The following is a 16,115-nucleotide window of genomic DNA, read 5'->3' as shown; positions in this document are numbered from 1 at the left end:
GACATGTGACTCCTTGACACTTCCATCATTACTAAAATATGTGGCAGACATGTTGCTTTGTAACAGTCGTGGAAGGTTTCCACCATATTACCGCTCACTACATCCATACTGTAGATGTGCATGTTTCTCAAATCAACCTTATCAATATGCAGCACATTGTTTCCACAAAGAATGAAAGGTGTTTTATTTAAATCTAGTTTGCTACTATGACATTGACTGTCATCTAAGTAATAGATCTATCTAGATAGCTACCTATCTGCTCTATATCTATACACACCATTTTATTCTCCCATTAAAATAGAAAACCCTCTTCTACATGTGTTTTCTAGAGTTTAAATGAACTCAGCTCTTTAAAAGGATGTTTGTGGCTCTTAAAAGAGCCTTTGTTGTTGTGGTTGTGGTTCCTGTTGTGTTTCCGGGAGTCAGTCTAAGCTCTCTCTCCGCGGATGCGGCGGGCCAGCTGGATGTCTTTGGGCATGATGGTGACCCTCTTGGCGTGGATGGCGCACAGGTTGGTGTCCTCGAAGAGACCGACCAGGTAAGCCTCGCTGGCCTCCTGCAGAGCCATGACGGCCGAGCTCTGGAAGCGCAGGTCGGTCTTGAAGTCCTGAGCGATCTCGCGGACCAGGCGCTGGAAGGGTAGCTTGCGGATGAGCAGCTCGGTGGACTTCTGGTAGCGGCGGATCTCCCTGAGGGCCACCGTGCCGGGCCTGTAGCGGTGAGGCTTCTTCACTCCGCCGGTGGCCGGGGCGCTCTTGCGGGCGGCCTTGGTGGCCAGCTGCTTCCTGGGAGCTTTTCCTCCGGTGGACTTACGGGCGGTCTGCTTGGTTCGGGCCATTTTCCTGCTTCCTCTGTCTCCTCTCACTTCACAGATAAACGATGAATGAAGCTCCGCTCGCTGCTGCCGCTTTATAAAGGAGCCGCCGGAGCCACGGCAGCGCTGATTGGTCCAGACGGAGGAGCGCGCGCCCCAAAGCTGCCTGACTATTGGACGAGAAGGATTCAAACTGACGGAAGTTTAATGGTCAGAAACAAAGAAAGAAAGAAAGAAAGGTATTTAATCACTTTAATCACACAACAAATAATTTAGTTGTTTTTCCTGTTCTGATCCAGCGTGTGTCTAAATATGGTGGAGAGGATAAATTGGAAGTAAACTGTGGATTAAAACTGAGTTTCTTAAAATGTTGTTTCACTTTTCCTGCTGATCAGTGTTCCTGCTGGTTTGGTCATTAAACTGATGTTGAAGCTTCTAACAGGATCAAACAGGCCGCGTTTCTTCTTCTGCTGCTTTAAATGTGTCTAACGGGATCAAACAGGCAGCGTTTCTTCTTCTGCTGCTTTAAATGTGTCTAACGGGATCAAACAGGCAGCGTTTCTTCTTCTGCTGCTTTAAATGTGTCTCTAACGGGATCAAACAGGCAGCGTTTCTTCTTCTTCTGCTGCTTTAAATGTGTTTCTTGGATGTACTTCCTGCTTTATTGTGCTGCAGCTACAGACAGCAGCTAAAGTCACAGTCAGAGTGTTTCTCCATCCAGGATGAATCTCTGGTCGTCATGGTGTTAAAACCCCTCTGAGCGGCTGACATCTGGCCTGGTGCCCCCCCATTAGAGAACAATACTCATGTGCTGCTACACTTGAAAGCTTTTATTTTGAAACTCTGCTCTTCTTTTTTGTAAAGCCTCCTGTGTGGACTCTGCTGGTCACATCCTCTGAGGCCATCAGCTCCACGGTGAAGCTCCTGCCAAGTTTTAGCCATAAAACATCATGGAGCTGTTAAATAATCGGTGTGTTGAGGTGATTGCAGTTACCGTTTACTCTCAGTAAAATAAAACTTTATTGAAAGTATAGTAACTCATATTTAGTGGTGGGCAAGTGAAGCCTCATGAAGCACTGAGGCTTTCCTGACAATTGTGCCGATAAAGCTTCAAAGCTTCAAGACTTCAGTGACGGTGACATCTGGGGGACAACTGAAGTCATAGTAACCTCTGAAGAGCACGACTGAAGCACTGTTTCAATCCCATGACAGCAATAAAAGTTCAGAAAAGTCTGTGTGGTCATTCATACCAAATAATGATTATATCGTCATTACAATGAAATATACAGATGCTCTCCCCCATACTCTAAAACACAGTCCAGATTAACCCAAAGAATAAATTATATTTAATTATATTAAGGGTTAAATGTTTAAGGGTTTATTTAAAGCTTTGAGCTTTATTTAAAAACTGTACTAAAAGTCCCTAACAGGATTAGAGATCCTTCCTACTATCATGGTGTTTTTAAGGAAAACCTTTAAAGATAATGGTTTGTCATTTGGGGACTTGTATGGTTGACATGGAATGATTATTCACAGAAGCAGACAAGTTATTTGTCTTCACAGGTTTTTATTGAGAAATATAACTTTTTCTACTGTCGCAGGCTTCAGTCGGCAAAATATCCTTTCACAGGGAACAGATGGTGCTGGGATGCACAGATACTTGCATGCAGGTTTACTTCAGGGGATCCTCTGCTCTTGTCAGAATTTGTTCTTTCAAATATCTATGACACAGACAGTAAGACAATGAATGACTGAATAAAACAACGGAAACATTTTGAAGCAATGAAGCTCGAAGTGAAACACTGACACAGCGTTTCGGATCACTCCGCTTCAGGAAGAGTGACACAAGCTCCAAAGCCTCGGTATCATTTGCCCATCACTACTCACATTGTGACCTCCTGAAATGCTGACACACATTATTGATCTGTTATCATTCAGACACAAGAATCAAGAGTCCCAGAACATGAAAATAGTTGTTGAACTTGTGTCTCTTATTCTCTCCATTTGACCAGTTTGGTCACCAAAGATGTGGCTGGACTTCCCCACAGGCTCAAACCACCTCGTTCTCCCCAAATGGAAAGTAACCAAATTATGTTTCATTAATTATTAATATAAGTACGTACTTTATTTCAATAATCATGTTTCTGGGGAAAAGAGTTTGTTATTCTGAATAAATGTAATTGTCGTTGTCATCCAGGCCCCAAATCCACCTGCACAGGAAAAGAAAATAAGGATTTTAAGATCTGATGCTTTTGATTTAGACTAAATCCAACATCATGTTCATGTTGTTATAGAACATCTAAATATTTGATGCCAGGAAACAATGACATCAGGCTGAAAAGAGACAGAGGAAGGAAAACAGTGTTTTTCTAAATGAGGTCTGACAGGATTCAATCTTATAAAATAGATTGACAGGAATTCTTTATTGATCCCCAGGGGGGAAATTCTGATAAATAAATGAATAAATAAGACCAAAATAAACAGACTCTCAATCTAATAAACAGACTTTAAGCACGTGTCACTTTAAATATAAAAACTAGTATAAAGTTGTAATATCATTATAAAGACATTAAGGAGGATTTGCTCTGTAGAGGCTGTGGAGGCTCTTAAAAGAGCCGTTGTTGCAGCAGGTGGTGGATGAAGGAGCTGCTTTACTTCTTGGCCTTCTTGGCTGCAGGTTTCTTAGCCGGAGCTTTCTTGGCTGGTACCTTCTTGACGGGCTTCTTGGGGCTCTTCTTGGGAGCAGCAGCCTTCTTGGGGCTCTTCTTGGCTGCTGCCGGCTTCTTAGCGGCCGCTGCTTTCTTGGCCGGTGCCTTCTTCGGGGACTTCTTGGGGGCAGCTGCTTTCTTGGCTGCGGGCTTCTTTGCTGCCGGTTTCTTGGCCGCTACTTTCTTGGCCGCGGGCTTCTTGACCTTAGCCGGAGCTTTCTTGGCCGCCGCCGCTTTCTTGACGGGCTTGACGGCCTTGGGCTCCTTGGCCAGCTTGAAGGAGCCGGACGCCCCGGTCCCTTTGGTCTGGGTCAGGGTCCCTTTCCCCACCAGCTTGATGACGGCGCTGTTGATGCGCTTGTTGCTCTTGGCCACATCCACTCCTTTGGCGGCCAGAGCCTTCTTCAGCGCCGCCACCGAGAGCCCCTTCCGCTCCTTGGACGCGGCCACGGCGGTGACGATCAGTTTTGGGAGGGTGGGTCCGTCCTTCTTGGGCCGGGGAGCGGCCTTCTTCTTGGCGGCCTTAGCCGGAGCCTTAGCCGGGGCTTTGGCCGGAGCGGCCGCTGCTGCTGGAGCTTCTTCTGCCATGTTTGTGTGTGTTCGCTCTGCTGTGTTTGTCTCAGCGTGAGGCGGGACTTATAAAGGACGTGAGAACCGTGGAGACTCAACGCTCAAAGCCGCTCCGCTGCTCGCCTCAAATGTGGCGACACTTGTGTTTTCTCTTCCTCATTTTAGGGATAAAATACACTCAGGATCAACGTTTTGGACCCCAATTCTTACCGCTTTGCTTAGAAAACGCTCTTCGCTTCAGACTCCGCTCATGTTGGGCCACATGGACTCATGTGTTTAACTCCACGGGGCTTCAAACCTCCGGAATACACCGTCACTTTGGACAACTCGCGGAGAGTTTTCTTCACATTTCTCCTGTAAAAGTGCTCAAAAGTTACTTGTATTCAATGTGACAGCGCTGCTGCTGTTAGCAAACACATGTGGCGATGGAATAAAGGTGAAATCTCCGCACTAATGTGTTTTATTTAGTCTCAACCAGACGGGTTTTCGCTGCAGGTAAACACAGGGACTCCTGTCTCTGACGGAGCCGCTGGAAAACACTTCCCTTCTCCACTAAAAGTTGCTTCAACACCGCAAAACATTTGACTGACTGTGATTTCTGCCGAAAAGACTCCAGGATGTTTCCATCTTTGGCCCAAACTGCTGCACATGTTGACACAGCAGCTTTAAAACATCATCAGAGGCTCTGAGACCAAAAACATGGAGGAACCAAACAACAAGTGTTTTCAGTGGAATCCAAGATGGAGGAAACAAGAACATCTCAGTTCTTCTCTGGTGGATCAATGATGGAAACAACATCTTTATGGTTCAAACTTCAGCTCTGATCTTTGTTATGTGTTTCATGCAACGTCAAGTCGACTCAGATCAATTATCGTATTGATCTGCAGAAGTTTCCTTCAGTTTTGTTTTTGGAGAAAGATAAAATATTTCATCTGTTTGGTAACAGATCATTTTTCTGTACCACTTATATTTGAGTGTAAGTAAACAGATCCTGTGGATGTTTTGATCTGCATTATAATAGAAATCCTGTTCTGTTCATCAGGTTATAATATGACATATTATATATGACACTTAAAGGCCAAACAATATTATTAATAGTGCAAAAAACAATTGATATAAAGAAAATATCAATTATTAATTACTTTATTTCTCCTTCTATATAATAACCTGCTGCACGCTGTCTTACTGTATCTAACTTTAATGATTAGTTCAAGTTCAACCTGTAATGTTCACCTTTGATCCAGAATCAGAAAAAGGTTGTTTTTTTTTACATTTCTTTACTTTCTTTGCTTTGCTTTGGTCTAATTGTTGTGTAAAAAACATGGTGAAAAATAAAGAACCAGAGAAACAGAAATATATTTACAGTCTTTTCTGTCTTTGTGTCACTGTAATATCCACATTTCTTACTTGTAGGATCAATAAAAGAGAATAATATTAGAAAAACTACAGAACTAGTGAGACGAATGTTATAATTCAGCTCCTTCACTCTGAGCTCAAACTGCTAATTTACTGAAAGAAGTGAGTGTTAAGGTGCAAAAAGTTATGTTTAACAGTTTTATATTGTAATAGTTTAGAAAAAGATGTTATTGTTAAACTGAGTGAAGTCATCAAAGACGCTGGTCGTGAGATTTTTATCTGCAGTGGACGACAAAGTGCTGAGATCCTGAAGTAAAAGTACCAGAAGCTCAACATGTAAATACTGAATCTGAAACTGTGTGTAAATCAGAACAAACTGGAAAACAGGGATCATCAGTGACTTTGTCAGCTGGTCTGAGCTCAACCAGCTTCACATCAGTGTCAGCAAGAGTCGTCATCATGAACATCCAGGTCTGGACACTGAGGTGATGGAGAACCACAAAAACCAGGACGTTCACCTGAACAAGACGAGGCCAGAGCTTCGTCACTGCTGAGGAGGCTGATCAGGACTTTTTAACAGGCGCCACTGTCTGATCAGGACTTTTTAACAGGCGCCACTGTCTGATCAGGACTTTTTAACAGGCTCCACAGTCCGATCAGGACTTTTTAACAGGCTCCACAGTCCGATCAGGACTTTTTAAGAGGCTCCACTGTCCGATCAGGACTTTTTAACAGGATCCACTGTCTGATCAGGACTTTTTAACAGGATCCACTGTCCGATCAGGACTTTTTAACAGGATCCACTGTCTGATCAGGACTTTTTAAGAGGCTCCACTGTCCGATCAGGACTTTTTAACAGGATCCACTGTCCGATCAGGACTTTTTAACAGGATCCACTGTCCGATCAGGACTTTTTAACAGGCTCCACAGTCCGATCAGGACTTTTTAACAGGATCCACTGTCTGATCAGGACTTTTTAACAGGCTCCACAGTCTGATCAGGACTTTTTGACAGGAACCACTGTCCGATCAGGACTTTTTAACAGGCTCCACTGTCTGATCAGGACTTTTTGACAGGATCCACTGTCCGATCAGGACTTTTTAACAGGATCCACTGTCCGATCAGGACTTTTTAACAGGCTCCACAGTCTGATCAGGACTTTTTAACAGGATCCACAGTCTGATCAGGACTTTTTAACAGGCTCCACTGTCCGATCAGGACTTTTTGACAGGATCCACTGTCCGATCAGGACTTTTTAACAGGATCCACTGTCCGATCAGGACTTTTTAACAGGATCCACTGTCTGGTCAGGACTTTTTAACAGGATCCACTGTCTGATCAGGACTTTTTAACAGGCTCCACAGTCTGGTCAGGACTTTTTAACAGGCTCCACGGTCTGGTCAGGACTTTTTAACAGGCTCCACTGTCTGGTCAGGAGGGTCTCCTCCATCCTGGACTCTCCACTGTTTGCCGAGCTGAGATCCATCATGGACGCCACCTCCTCCAGCAGCAGACTGATCTTATCTTATTGTAGTGTAGTTTAGCTTAGTTTAGTTTAGTTTAGTTTAGCGTCACCATCTTGGTTTTTTGGAACCAGAAGAAGAAGGCCTCCTCTGATTGGTCTCTTCCTGGTGTATTTTCCTCTAAATGGACCATAATGTACTAAATGAACGTCCTGCTGTGCTGAAGAAGACTGTAAACTAGAGACTGAGAGCAGAAACTGTTCACTGAGCTGATAAATCAGGAGAGAAGTCGCCTCATTTCCTCATTGACTTCCATCCAATCAGACTTCTGTTTGGAGCCAGTGGAGTCGCCCCCTGCTGGACACTAGAGAGGAAGCAGCTTTAAGGCTTCACTGTTCAGACCTTGAAGTAAAGTTCACTTTCTACAGTCTGTGTGCAGAAGCTATGGAGGGATATTTAGAATGTAATATTCTGCCAAGTGTCCCATTGTTGAATTAGAATCTAATATGACCATAGAAGGTTTCAGGCCTTCTCAAATAAAGTTACTCTCTCCTCATGAGAGTGAACAGAATATGTCAGTCTGACCTCCACAGACGTGGCTCCTCCTGTGTTGTTTAGTGAAGCAGATAGACAGAATGTACAGACACACCTTGATTGTAGTGCTTTTGTTGTGCAAAACATATTCTGAAGTTAGATTATAGATACACGCCTTGCAACCAACATCCAACTGTTAGATTACCATAACATCACTACAGGAACGTGCTGTCTGTGACGCACCGACCTAAACAGTTAATCAGAAATGGTTACGTACTTTATGATATCCAACAAGCATTTAAACATGAGATGTTTGGAAACAGAGACGGGACAGAAACAGGACAGGACACACCAGAGGGGGCTCCTCTGACCGGCCCCTCGGTAGATTTTAAAGTAGATTTTGATGCAATACTTGTGTACTTTTACCTGAGTGAAGGATTGAAAGCAGGACTTTTACTTTTCCGTCAGTGTCGGATGTTATGATGACTTTTTATCTTTAAGGAAATTTTCTAATAAAACAGAACCATCTCACATTTTCCTTTGTTTTGACTGATACCTCATTAATTTTCTTGACTTCAGTGATATTGTGAGCATCTAAACGCCTTTTTATTCTTGTATCTTTATTTCAACTGTCACCACAAAACTCAGCTTCCATTCAGTCTCCTGATCAGTGTAATAAGATAAGATATTTATTTATTTATTGATCCCTCAGTGGGGAAACTTTGCTGTTACAGCAGCTCAAAGGGACAGATAGAAAAATAAAAGCACACAGTTAAGAATTAGAAAAATTGAATAGCAGAATATAATATAATATATACAGTGGTAAAAACCTATGTAGACAAAAAAATGTAATTACAGAGACAAACAACAACAACAACAACAACAGGGTGAAGTGAAGTGGGGTGAGAATTATTGTACAGTTTATGTTATAGTAAAGTGCACAGGTGGTGGTGGTGGTTGGTGCAGCAGACTATAATGCAGCATTGTACAGTCTGACTGCAGTCGGGATGAAGGACCTGCGGAAGCGCTCCTTCTTACACCTGGGGTGTATCAGTCTGTGACTGAAGGAGCTGCTTAAGGCCCCCACAGTCTGATGCAGAGGGTGGGAGGTGTTGTCCAAGATGGAGGACAGTTTGGACAAGGTCCTCCTCTCTCCCACCACCTCTATGGGGTCCAGGGGGCAGCCACAGACCGAGCCGGCTCTCTTAATTAGTCTGTTGAGCCTGTTCTTGTCCCGCTCAGAGCACCCCCCTCCCCAACACACCACTGCATAAAGGACCACAGATGCCACCACAGTCTCGAAGAAGGTCCTCAGGAGTGGTCTGCTCACTCCAAAGGATCCTAGCCTCCTCAGCAGGTATAGACGACTCTGACCCCTCTTGTAGAGAGAGTCAGTGTTGTCTGTCCAGTCCAGTTTATTATTAAGGTGAACACCCAGGTACTTGTATGTCCTCACTCTCTCGATGCCAAGTCCCTGGATGCTCACTGGTGCAGTGATGGAGGGTTTCTTGTGGAAGTCGACCACCATCTCTTTCGTCTTGCTGGCGTTGACTAGGAGGTTGTTTCGTCCACACCAGTCGACAAAGTCCGTGATGACCGTCCTGTATTCACAGTCGTTCCCCTCTGACACACACCCCACGATGGCAGTGTCATCAGAGAACTTCTGGAGGTGACAACTGTCTGTAGCGTACCTGAAGTCTGATGTGTACAGGGTGAAGAGGAAAGGAGACAGTACCGTTCCCTGGGAGGCCCCTGTGCTGCAAACCACCACATCAGACACACTGTCCTGCAGTCTCACATACTGGGGTCTGTCCGTGAGGTAGTCAGTGACCCATGCAGCCAGCTGGTCACTGACTCCCACTCTCTCCATCTTCACCCTGAGCAGTGGAGGTAGGATTGTGTTGAAGGCACTGGAGAAATCAAAGAAAGTGATCCTCACAGTGCTTCCACTGCCCTCCAGGTGAGACAGGGATCTCTGCAGCAGGTAGATGACAGCGTCATCCACCCCAATTCCAGGCTGATATGCAAACTGCAGGGGATCCATGTGTGGGCTCACCAGGGGGCGGAGATGGGTTAGGACGATCCTCTCAAGTGCCTTCATCAGGTGAGAGGTTAAGGCCACGGGTTTCCTGGCTTTAATCTTCTTCAGTTGACTTCTCACCTGATCAACAGTTGGTGTGAAGAGAGGAGGGGGGGTGGAGGTGAGAGGACCAGAGGTGGTTGTGGAAGTGAGGGGGAGGGTGAGAGCCCCGGAGATGGTGGTGGAGAGGAGCTGGGGGTAGGCTGGTCTGTGCTCAGGCTGGGGAGGGGGAGGGAGGGGGAGGGGGTGGGCCCATTATCAAATCTGTTGAAAAACAGATTTAGCTTGTTGGCCCAGTCTCTGTCTCCAGGTTCAGGGTCTCTCCTACTGCTTATCTCCTGCCTAATGTTTAAATAACTGTCAATGAAACGGTGCACAATCAATAATGAATAATAGATAATGATCACATGGTGATCAGCTCATACTTAATGTGTTTCACTTGATTTGATTATGAAACATCAGAAACATCTACACAGCAAATGATCAACTATTATTATTGATTACCTCCAAATTATTTAGTCTTATTTATCTTTGTGTAATTGTTTGAGTTCATAAATATTCCTATAATCTCCACATGAAAAGCAAAAGAGTGTGAAGTGTGTTTGTTCATAAATTCCGGAGCTGACAGGAGATCACTGTATTTACACTAAGTCATATAAGTGAGTGGAACTTTATTTACAGTGGACGGATGTGACGATTCACGTTTTATTTTGAAATCTCAAAGCAGCAAAAAGCGGAAATGTCGTTTACTATTTCCGGAACTAGATGAAAACTCTTCTGATTGGTCGATTGTAGATACGTGGAATTTGACCAATGAGCGAGCAGCTGCTTTTCTATATAAACTCGGTTTCACCGAAAAAAGATATTTCCCAACGTTGACTCCAAGAAAACAAAAAGAAATCCAAGATGTCTGGACGTGGCGGTAAAGGAGCCGGTAAAGTCAGAGCCAAGGCCAAGACCCGCTCATCCCGTGCCGGGCTCCAGTTCCCGGTGGGCCGTGTCCACAGGCTGCTGAGGAAGGGCAACTACGCTCAGCGTGTGGGAGCCGGAGCTCCGGTCTACCTGGCGGCCGTGCTGGAGTACCTGACCGCTGAGATCCTGGAGCTGGCCGGAAACGCCGCCCGCGACAACAAGAAGACCCGTATCATCCCCCGTCACCTGCAGCTGGCCGTCCGCAACGACGAGGAGCTCAACAAGCTGCTGGGCGGAGTCACCATCGCTCAGGGCGGCGTGCTGCCCAACATCCAGGCGGTCCTGCTGCCCAAGAAGACCGACAAGGCCGCCAAGTCCAAGTAAACACCCGGGACCAGATCACACCGACACAAAGGCTCTTTTAAGAGCCACCCACTCCTACATCAAGAGCTTGTTCTATAAAAACACATTTGAGGTTTATTATATTACACTAAATTCATGATTAATGTTAATAACCATGTTTCTACACTCCTAATACCAACAGTTACATCAACATTTAATAATTATAAAACTAAAAAGTGACAACTCAAATTCTTAAGTGTCCAGAAGTGACATGAAGCTGACGGTTTGATCCAACCTCAGTAGCTCAGTGACATCTAGAGGTTTAGAAAAGAAACAGCAGCTCTGAAACAATGAGCAGTGAAAGTGCTGCATTAAATTAGTTATGTATTGTTTTCTTTAACCAAACCAAACTGAAGGAGGATCCACATCTTACTGACTTCTGCTCACGAGGTGATAAATTATAGATTCAGATCTTCTCCAGTTCCTACATGGACCGAATATACTGAAGCTCCGGGACAGACAATAAAATAAGTTTGTGTTCAGTTCATGTTTCGACACCTGTTTTTAAATGACCACCAATCAATGGCTGTATGTCAGAGTCAGAAATATAATAACTTTATACTCCATGTCAATACATTTACCTGATGTGTGGGAAATATATGAAATATAAGATAATCTAAGAAAGATAGAGACTTACAGCAGCAGAGTCCAGAGGCAGAAAAAGTGCCGAAACAAAGTAAAGGAAGTGCAAAAGAAACACAAGGGATATAAAGAATATAAATATTATTACAAATATAAGAAAAATATACAATAAATAAAGTTGTGTGTTGCACAGGAGACTCCAACCTTTGATGGTTTTCTCTGGTATTCTGTGGGAGAGGAAAGTACCATTGTTTGTTTTCAACATCTTTCTGTGTTCTGCTCAGTTTCTGTAGGAGCTCACATCACAGTCTTTTACTCCCTTTTCTCAGGAACAAAGTAGATCACCTCCAGACATCCTGATCTGGGATCCAAAACACAACAGACATCACCGATAACATGATCACTTGCTGTTAACAGGTTTATCAAACAGGCTCTGATCTCCTTTTACACAACGATCAAACTGTAAAACAGAATCAGAATAATCCTCTGGATCTATTTTCTTCTATAAATCCAGATGAACTAAATGCTCCAAACTCTGTTATTACATCCAGCTGCATGAATGTGGGTGAATACTGAAATAAGAAAATCTACTTTATGTCAATCTGGTGCGATAATCTGAAATTATTACAACTGTGATGTTGAATGTTTGAGAATTAGACGATTCCAGTCCATGTTTCTGCTTTTATTTTGAAATCGGTATAACCGGAAACGCAGCTGCTTGCAGTCTGAATAGAGGAACCGGAAGAGCTCAAGCTGTCTTCAAACACGTCCGCAAAGGGGCTTTATAAAGGGCCGCTCGCTGCTGTTTCCTCATCAGTTTTTCTTCAGGACAAACTAGACTGAGACAAGATGAGCGGAAGAGGCAAAGGAGGAAAGGGACTCGGTAAAGGAGGCGCCAAGCGCCACCGGAAAGTCCTCCGTGATAACATCCAGGGAATCACCAAGCCCGCCATCCGCCGTCTGGCTCGCCGCGGCGGAGTCAAACGTATCTCGGGTCTGATCTACGAGGAGACCCGCGGTGTGCTCAAGGTCTTCCTGGAGAACGTCATCCGGGACGCCGTCACCTACACCGAGCACGCCAAGAGGAAGACGGTCACCGCCATGGACGTGGTGTACGCCCTCAAGAGGCAGGGCCGAACCCTGTACGGCTTCGGAGGTTAAACCAGACCCTCATTCCCTCAATCTGACACCCAAAGGCCCTTTTAAGGGCCACACACTCAACCTGGAGAGGCTGTTTCCTTTAGTACTGAATTATATCTGCTTATAGAAAAGATCCTTATGAGTCAGGTCAGCCCTGAACCTCATTAATTTAATTAGTAATGTCACTAACATACACTTTTTTTTTTTTTTTTTTTTTTTTTTTTTAAACTACTTTCATATTAAAAACATACCCTCAAGAACAATAGTACTTAAACTACTATTTTACCTGATCAGCTCAAAATTAGTTTAAAGGTCCAATGGCTCTTGTGAACTGTGACTCTTGTTTTGACTAAACTAGACTCAGTGGTTTCAGATATTAATGCACCAACTGCCTAAATCTTCATTCTACAAATACTGTAAAATGAGGAGCTGATTAAATGTGTTTAGCAACATTAAATATCTGTAAATGATGAAAATAGTAAAACTTTTCATGTCTGTGACAATTCTGTCTATCTCCTTTTTCTGCTGTTGTTCATGGTAGGAACAGTATCTATAGTGTAGAAAGATTATTGGAAATAAGCAGGTAAATGTACTAATGACTCACGACATTACATTATTAATTATTGACATTATTAATGTCATGTTTCAAACACATTTCCCCTCACTGTAACTAACTGTGTGCTGTGAATGACCAACTGATCTACTTCTAAATGTTTGTCACATCACTTATAATCCATACATGGGTGTAAATATGTATGACACAATGATGCTGAGCTATTTCTGTCAATTAAAATTCTAAATTTGGGTTTTCAGGGACTAATGACTAAAATAAAATCCACCTGATTAAATATCAACTGTCTGGAGCTTCCTTTATGCAACATATGTTCTGTTGATTGTAATACTTAAAAAAAAGATGCTGGTTAAAGCCTGTACATGCACAGTGTAACACAGTTTATAATTAAAACAATAAAATGCCAGTTTTTTACTTTTTTTTTTTTCTTATTTTCTAAACATGTTCCCTTTCTATATATTTCTGCTTGTGTTTTTTTTTTTTTTCCTAATTACATCATATCCTTTGGAGTGGGAGGTTTGCAAGCCACTAAAAACGTGCACTTTACTGTAAAAGCTTTATTATAATAAATGTCATTTAAATTGATGACATATTCACCATCATTCACAAAACGCACAGATGTTTTCATAATTAGTATTAGAGCCTCTTTCACTTCCTGTTTCCTGTACCGGCGGCTTGTGTGGCGCATGCTCAGTATCCCTCAGTAGACAACCATGACTTTATCTTTTTTTACTGATAATTTATAATCGTGTTTCCTTTTAAAAAACGATCAGATGTTGTTAATCTCAGTATCTCACCTTATAAATAATACATACGGTAATAAATACGGTTTAACACTTAACACTTAATTCACAACGTCCTCTTCCACTTCCTGTTTAATGGCTACTTATCAAGCGCATGCGCAGTCTCGTTTAAGAGACAAGACCAATCATGTGCGAGCAACAGCACAGTCTCATTTACATCACTTAGATATGAATTGAGGGCTCGGTTCAGTCAGTCTTTATTCCACTCGCTTCATCAACGAAAGGGAAACATGCCTGAGACCGTGAAAGCCCCGAAGAAAGGCTCCAAGAAGGCCGTGTCCAAGGTGACCAAGACCGGCAAGAAGAAGAGGAGGACCAGGAAGGAGAGCTACGCCATCTACGTGTACAAGGTGCTGAAGCAGGTGCACCCGGACACCGGTATCTCCTCCAAGGCCATGCTGATCATGAACTCGTTCGTTAGCGACATCTTCGAGCGCATCGCCGGTGAGGCCTCCCGTCTGGCTCACTACAACAAGCGCTCCACCATCACCTCCAGGGAGATCCAGACCGCCGTCCGCCTGCTGCTGCCCGGTGAGCTGGCCAAGCACGCTGTGTCTGAGGGCACCAAGGCTGTCACCAAGTACACCAGCTCCAAGTAAAGCTGCTGACATCCAGCAACACAAAGGCCCTTTTCAGGGCCGCCCACTGCTGCAGGAAAGAGCTGCTGTCCTGTTACATGTTCTGACTCCTGGTTTGATAATTATCTTGTAACTAGACTGAACTGTTCTCAGTGTAGCTGGATTTAAATTAGTTAAATTGATAACTACCTAAACATCTTAGTGAAGTACTAACTGATCCTGACATGCAGTGAACTGGATGCTGGGCTTTTATTTTGAAGGCTGAGCAGATGGCTACGACCTTATAAGGGAGTGAGCTGCTGCCAAAGTGACTACAGGTCCATTATTACTGATACTTTCTACTCTACTTCAGTGTAGGAGGGATCAATGCTTCATAATTTAAAGTGAATGCATCACCAATATGTACATTTGAATGAAATGCAAAAGATTATATTCAGCCACACACAGGTTTGAGGTTTGTATTGGTGGGGTTTTTGTTTTTTTTTCCCTGGACTCCAGAGAGGAGGTGGGAGAGAGGAGAGACAGTGGCAAGAAACTCTTTAACAGCAGCATCACTGGCTGATAACTAGTGGTGGGCTATTTTTAAGTCATGTGTTTTTAAAATCATTCCTTTGATTTTTTTTTTTTTTTTTTTTTTATCTGTGAAGCACTGTGGTCACCCTTTGGGCTGTTGGAAAGGGCTATATAAATACATTTTGATTAAATCAGCTCTTTTTAGAGAGCCGGCTCTTTCGGCTCCCAAGTGGCTCCTCAGATTTATTTATTTTTTTTGTTGCTTCAATAAACTTGTTGCCAAATTATGTGTAAAATGAATTACTAATGTATAAAACACATTATATAGAATATGTATTATTCATATTGCTTTATTAATTTTAAATTATTTAGTTTTACTGGGGTCATAGAGCTCTGGGCTGCAGGTCTTGGTGTCTGTGGTGTTGTCCTGGATGATGCTGTAGACACACTGGCTCCTTCATTAACAGCAGCTTCCCTTGCTTGACTTTCCTCCTCTAACTGAATTGATGGTGAACAGTACACACGTGTCTGTGCAGGTTGTTTGTGGAGCCTGTCTGATGTGAAATTTTAATTTTGCAAAGTCTGAACTCAAACTATCAATTATATTAAAATATGTCCAAATTGTTCCTGCTCAGTGTGGACACACAGACGCCACCACACATCTTGACCGTGCAGCTTTAACAGAAAGAAGACGAGAAAAACAAACAAATCGGCTCGTTCATGACCAACCACCAGTTACACTTTGAAAAATAACTTAACTAATGCTGGAAATCTAACTAAATCTCTCTTTCACTTCTATAAATCAGCTACCTGGATATTCTTAATGATGCTGAAAGGCCTCTGTTTAGTTTGCTGCTCTGACTCCTCGTCCTCTCCGCCATCTTGCAGCCTGCTGTGTTTCCACATGAACCACTATGATGTAACAGGAGTTAAGTTTCAGTTTCATTTCTCCACATTCACGACTTTACTATCAAGCTCATCACACAAGTATTGATCAATACTGATACCAATGATGGTATCAATCGATTGATATTTTTCATAGATCGGCTCACCACAAGTAATAAAACTATAACTTGTATATAATCTGTC

At 43.3% G+C, this 16,115-nt stretch overlaps 5 protein-coding genes across 5 annotated transcripts; 3 read left to right on the top strand and 2 right to left on the bottom strand.

The window, feature by feature from the left end:
• Positions 1 to 390: 390 nt before the first annotated feature.
• On the bottom strand, positions 391 to 865 carry LOC139221925 (histone H3). The gene has a single exon (XM_070853873.1). The coding sequence runs from the start codon at positions 836 to 838 to the stop codon at positions 428 to 430; it is 411 nt and encodes a 136-aa protein (XP_070709974.1). The 5' UTR covers positions 839 to 865; the 3' UTR covers positions 391 to 427.
• Positions 866 to 3,337: 2,472 nt separating this feature from the next.
• Positions 3,338 to 4,133, bottom strand: LOC139221918 (histone H1-like). Its single transcript, XM_070853867.1, has one exon. The coding sequence runs from the start codon at positions 4,108 to 4,110 to the stop codon at positions 3,466 to 3,468; it is 645 nt and encodes a 214-aa protein (XP_070709968.1). The 5' UTR covers positions 4,111 to 4,133; the 3' UTR covers positions 3,338 to 3,465.
• Positions 4,134 to 10,407: 6,274 nt separating this feature from the next.
• Positions 10,408 to 10,840, top strand: LOC139221928 (histone H2A-like). Its single transcript, XM_070853876.1, has one exon. It carries the CDS (start codon positions 10,432 to 10,434, stop codon positions 10,819 to 10,821), a length of 390 nt encoding a protein of 129 aa, XP_070709977.1. The 5' UTR covers positions 10,408 to 10,431; the 3' UTR covers positions 10,822 to 10,840.
• A 1,415-nt stretch (positions 10,841 to 12,255) lies between these two features.
• Positions 12,256 to 12,642, top strand: LOC139221938 (histone H4). The gene has a single exon (XM_070853884.1). The coding sequence runs from the start codon at positions 12,271 to 12,273 to the stop codon at positions 12,580 to 12,582; it is 312 nt and encodes a 103-aa protein (XP_070709985.1). The 5' UTR covers positions 12,256 to 12,270; the 3' UTR covers positions 12,583 to 12,642.
• A 1,509-nt stretch (positions 12,643 to 14,151) lies between these two features.
• LOC139221932 (histone H2B 1/2-like) lies at positions 14,152 to 14,555 on the top strand. The gene has a single exon (XM_070853879.1). The coding sequence runs from the start codon at positions 14,166 to 14,168 to the stop codon at positions 14,532 to 14,534; it is 369 nt and encodes a 122-aa protein (XP_070709980.1). The 5' UTR covers positions 14,152 to 14,165; the 3' UTR covers positions 14,535 to 14,555.
• Positions 14,556 to 16,115: the final 1,560 nt, after the last annotated feature.

Source organism: Pempheris klunzingeri, chromosome 22, assembly GCF_042242105.1.
Source record: "Pempheris klunzingeri isolate RE-2024b chromosome 22, fPemKlu1.hap1, whole genome shotgun sequence".
NCBI classification, from domain to species: domain Eukaryota; kingdom Metazoa; phylum Chordata; class Actinopteri; order Acropomatiformes; family Pempheridae; genus Pempheris; species Pempheris klunzingeri.
This window is presented reverse-complemented; position numbering and strand designations above follow the sequence as displayed.

What these genes read in the sequence shown, in the direction of transcription:
- LOC139221925 (XM_070853873.1), bottom strand. Translation starts at nt 838, where the DNA reads ATGGCCCGAACCAAGCAGACCGCCCGTAAGTCCACCGGAGGAAAAGCT.
- LOC139221918 (XM_070853867.1), bottom strand. Translation starts at nt 4,110, where the DNA reads ATGGCAGAAGAAGCTCCAGCAGCAGCGGCCGCTCCGGCCAAAGCCCCG.
- LOC139221928 (XM_070853876.1), top strand. Translation starts at nt 10,432, where the DNA reads ATGTCTGGACGTGGCGGTAAAGGAGCCGGTAAAGTCAGAGCCAAGGCC.
- LOC139221938 (XM_070853884.1), top strand. Translation starts at nt 12,271, where the DNA reads ATGAGCGGAAGAGGCAAAGGAGGAAAGGGACTCGGTAAAGGAGGCGCC.
- LOC139221932 (XM_070853879.1), top strand. Translation starts at nt 14,166, where the DNA reads ATGCCTGAGACCGTGAAAGCCCCGAAGAAAGGCTCCAAGAAGGCCGTG.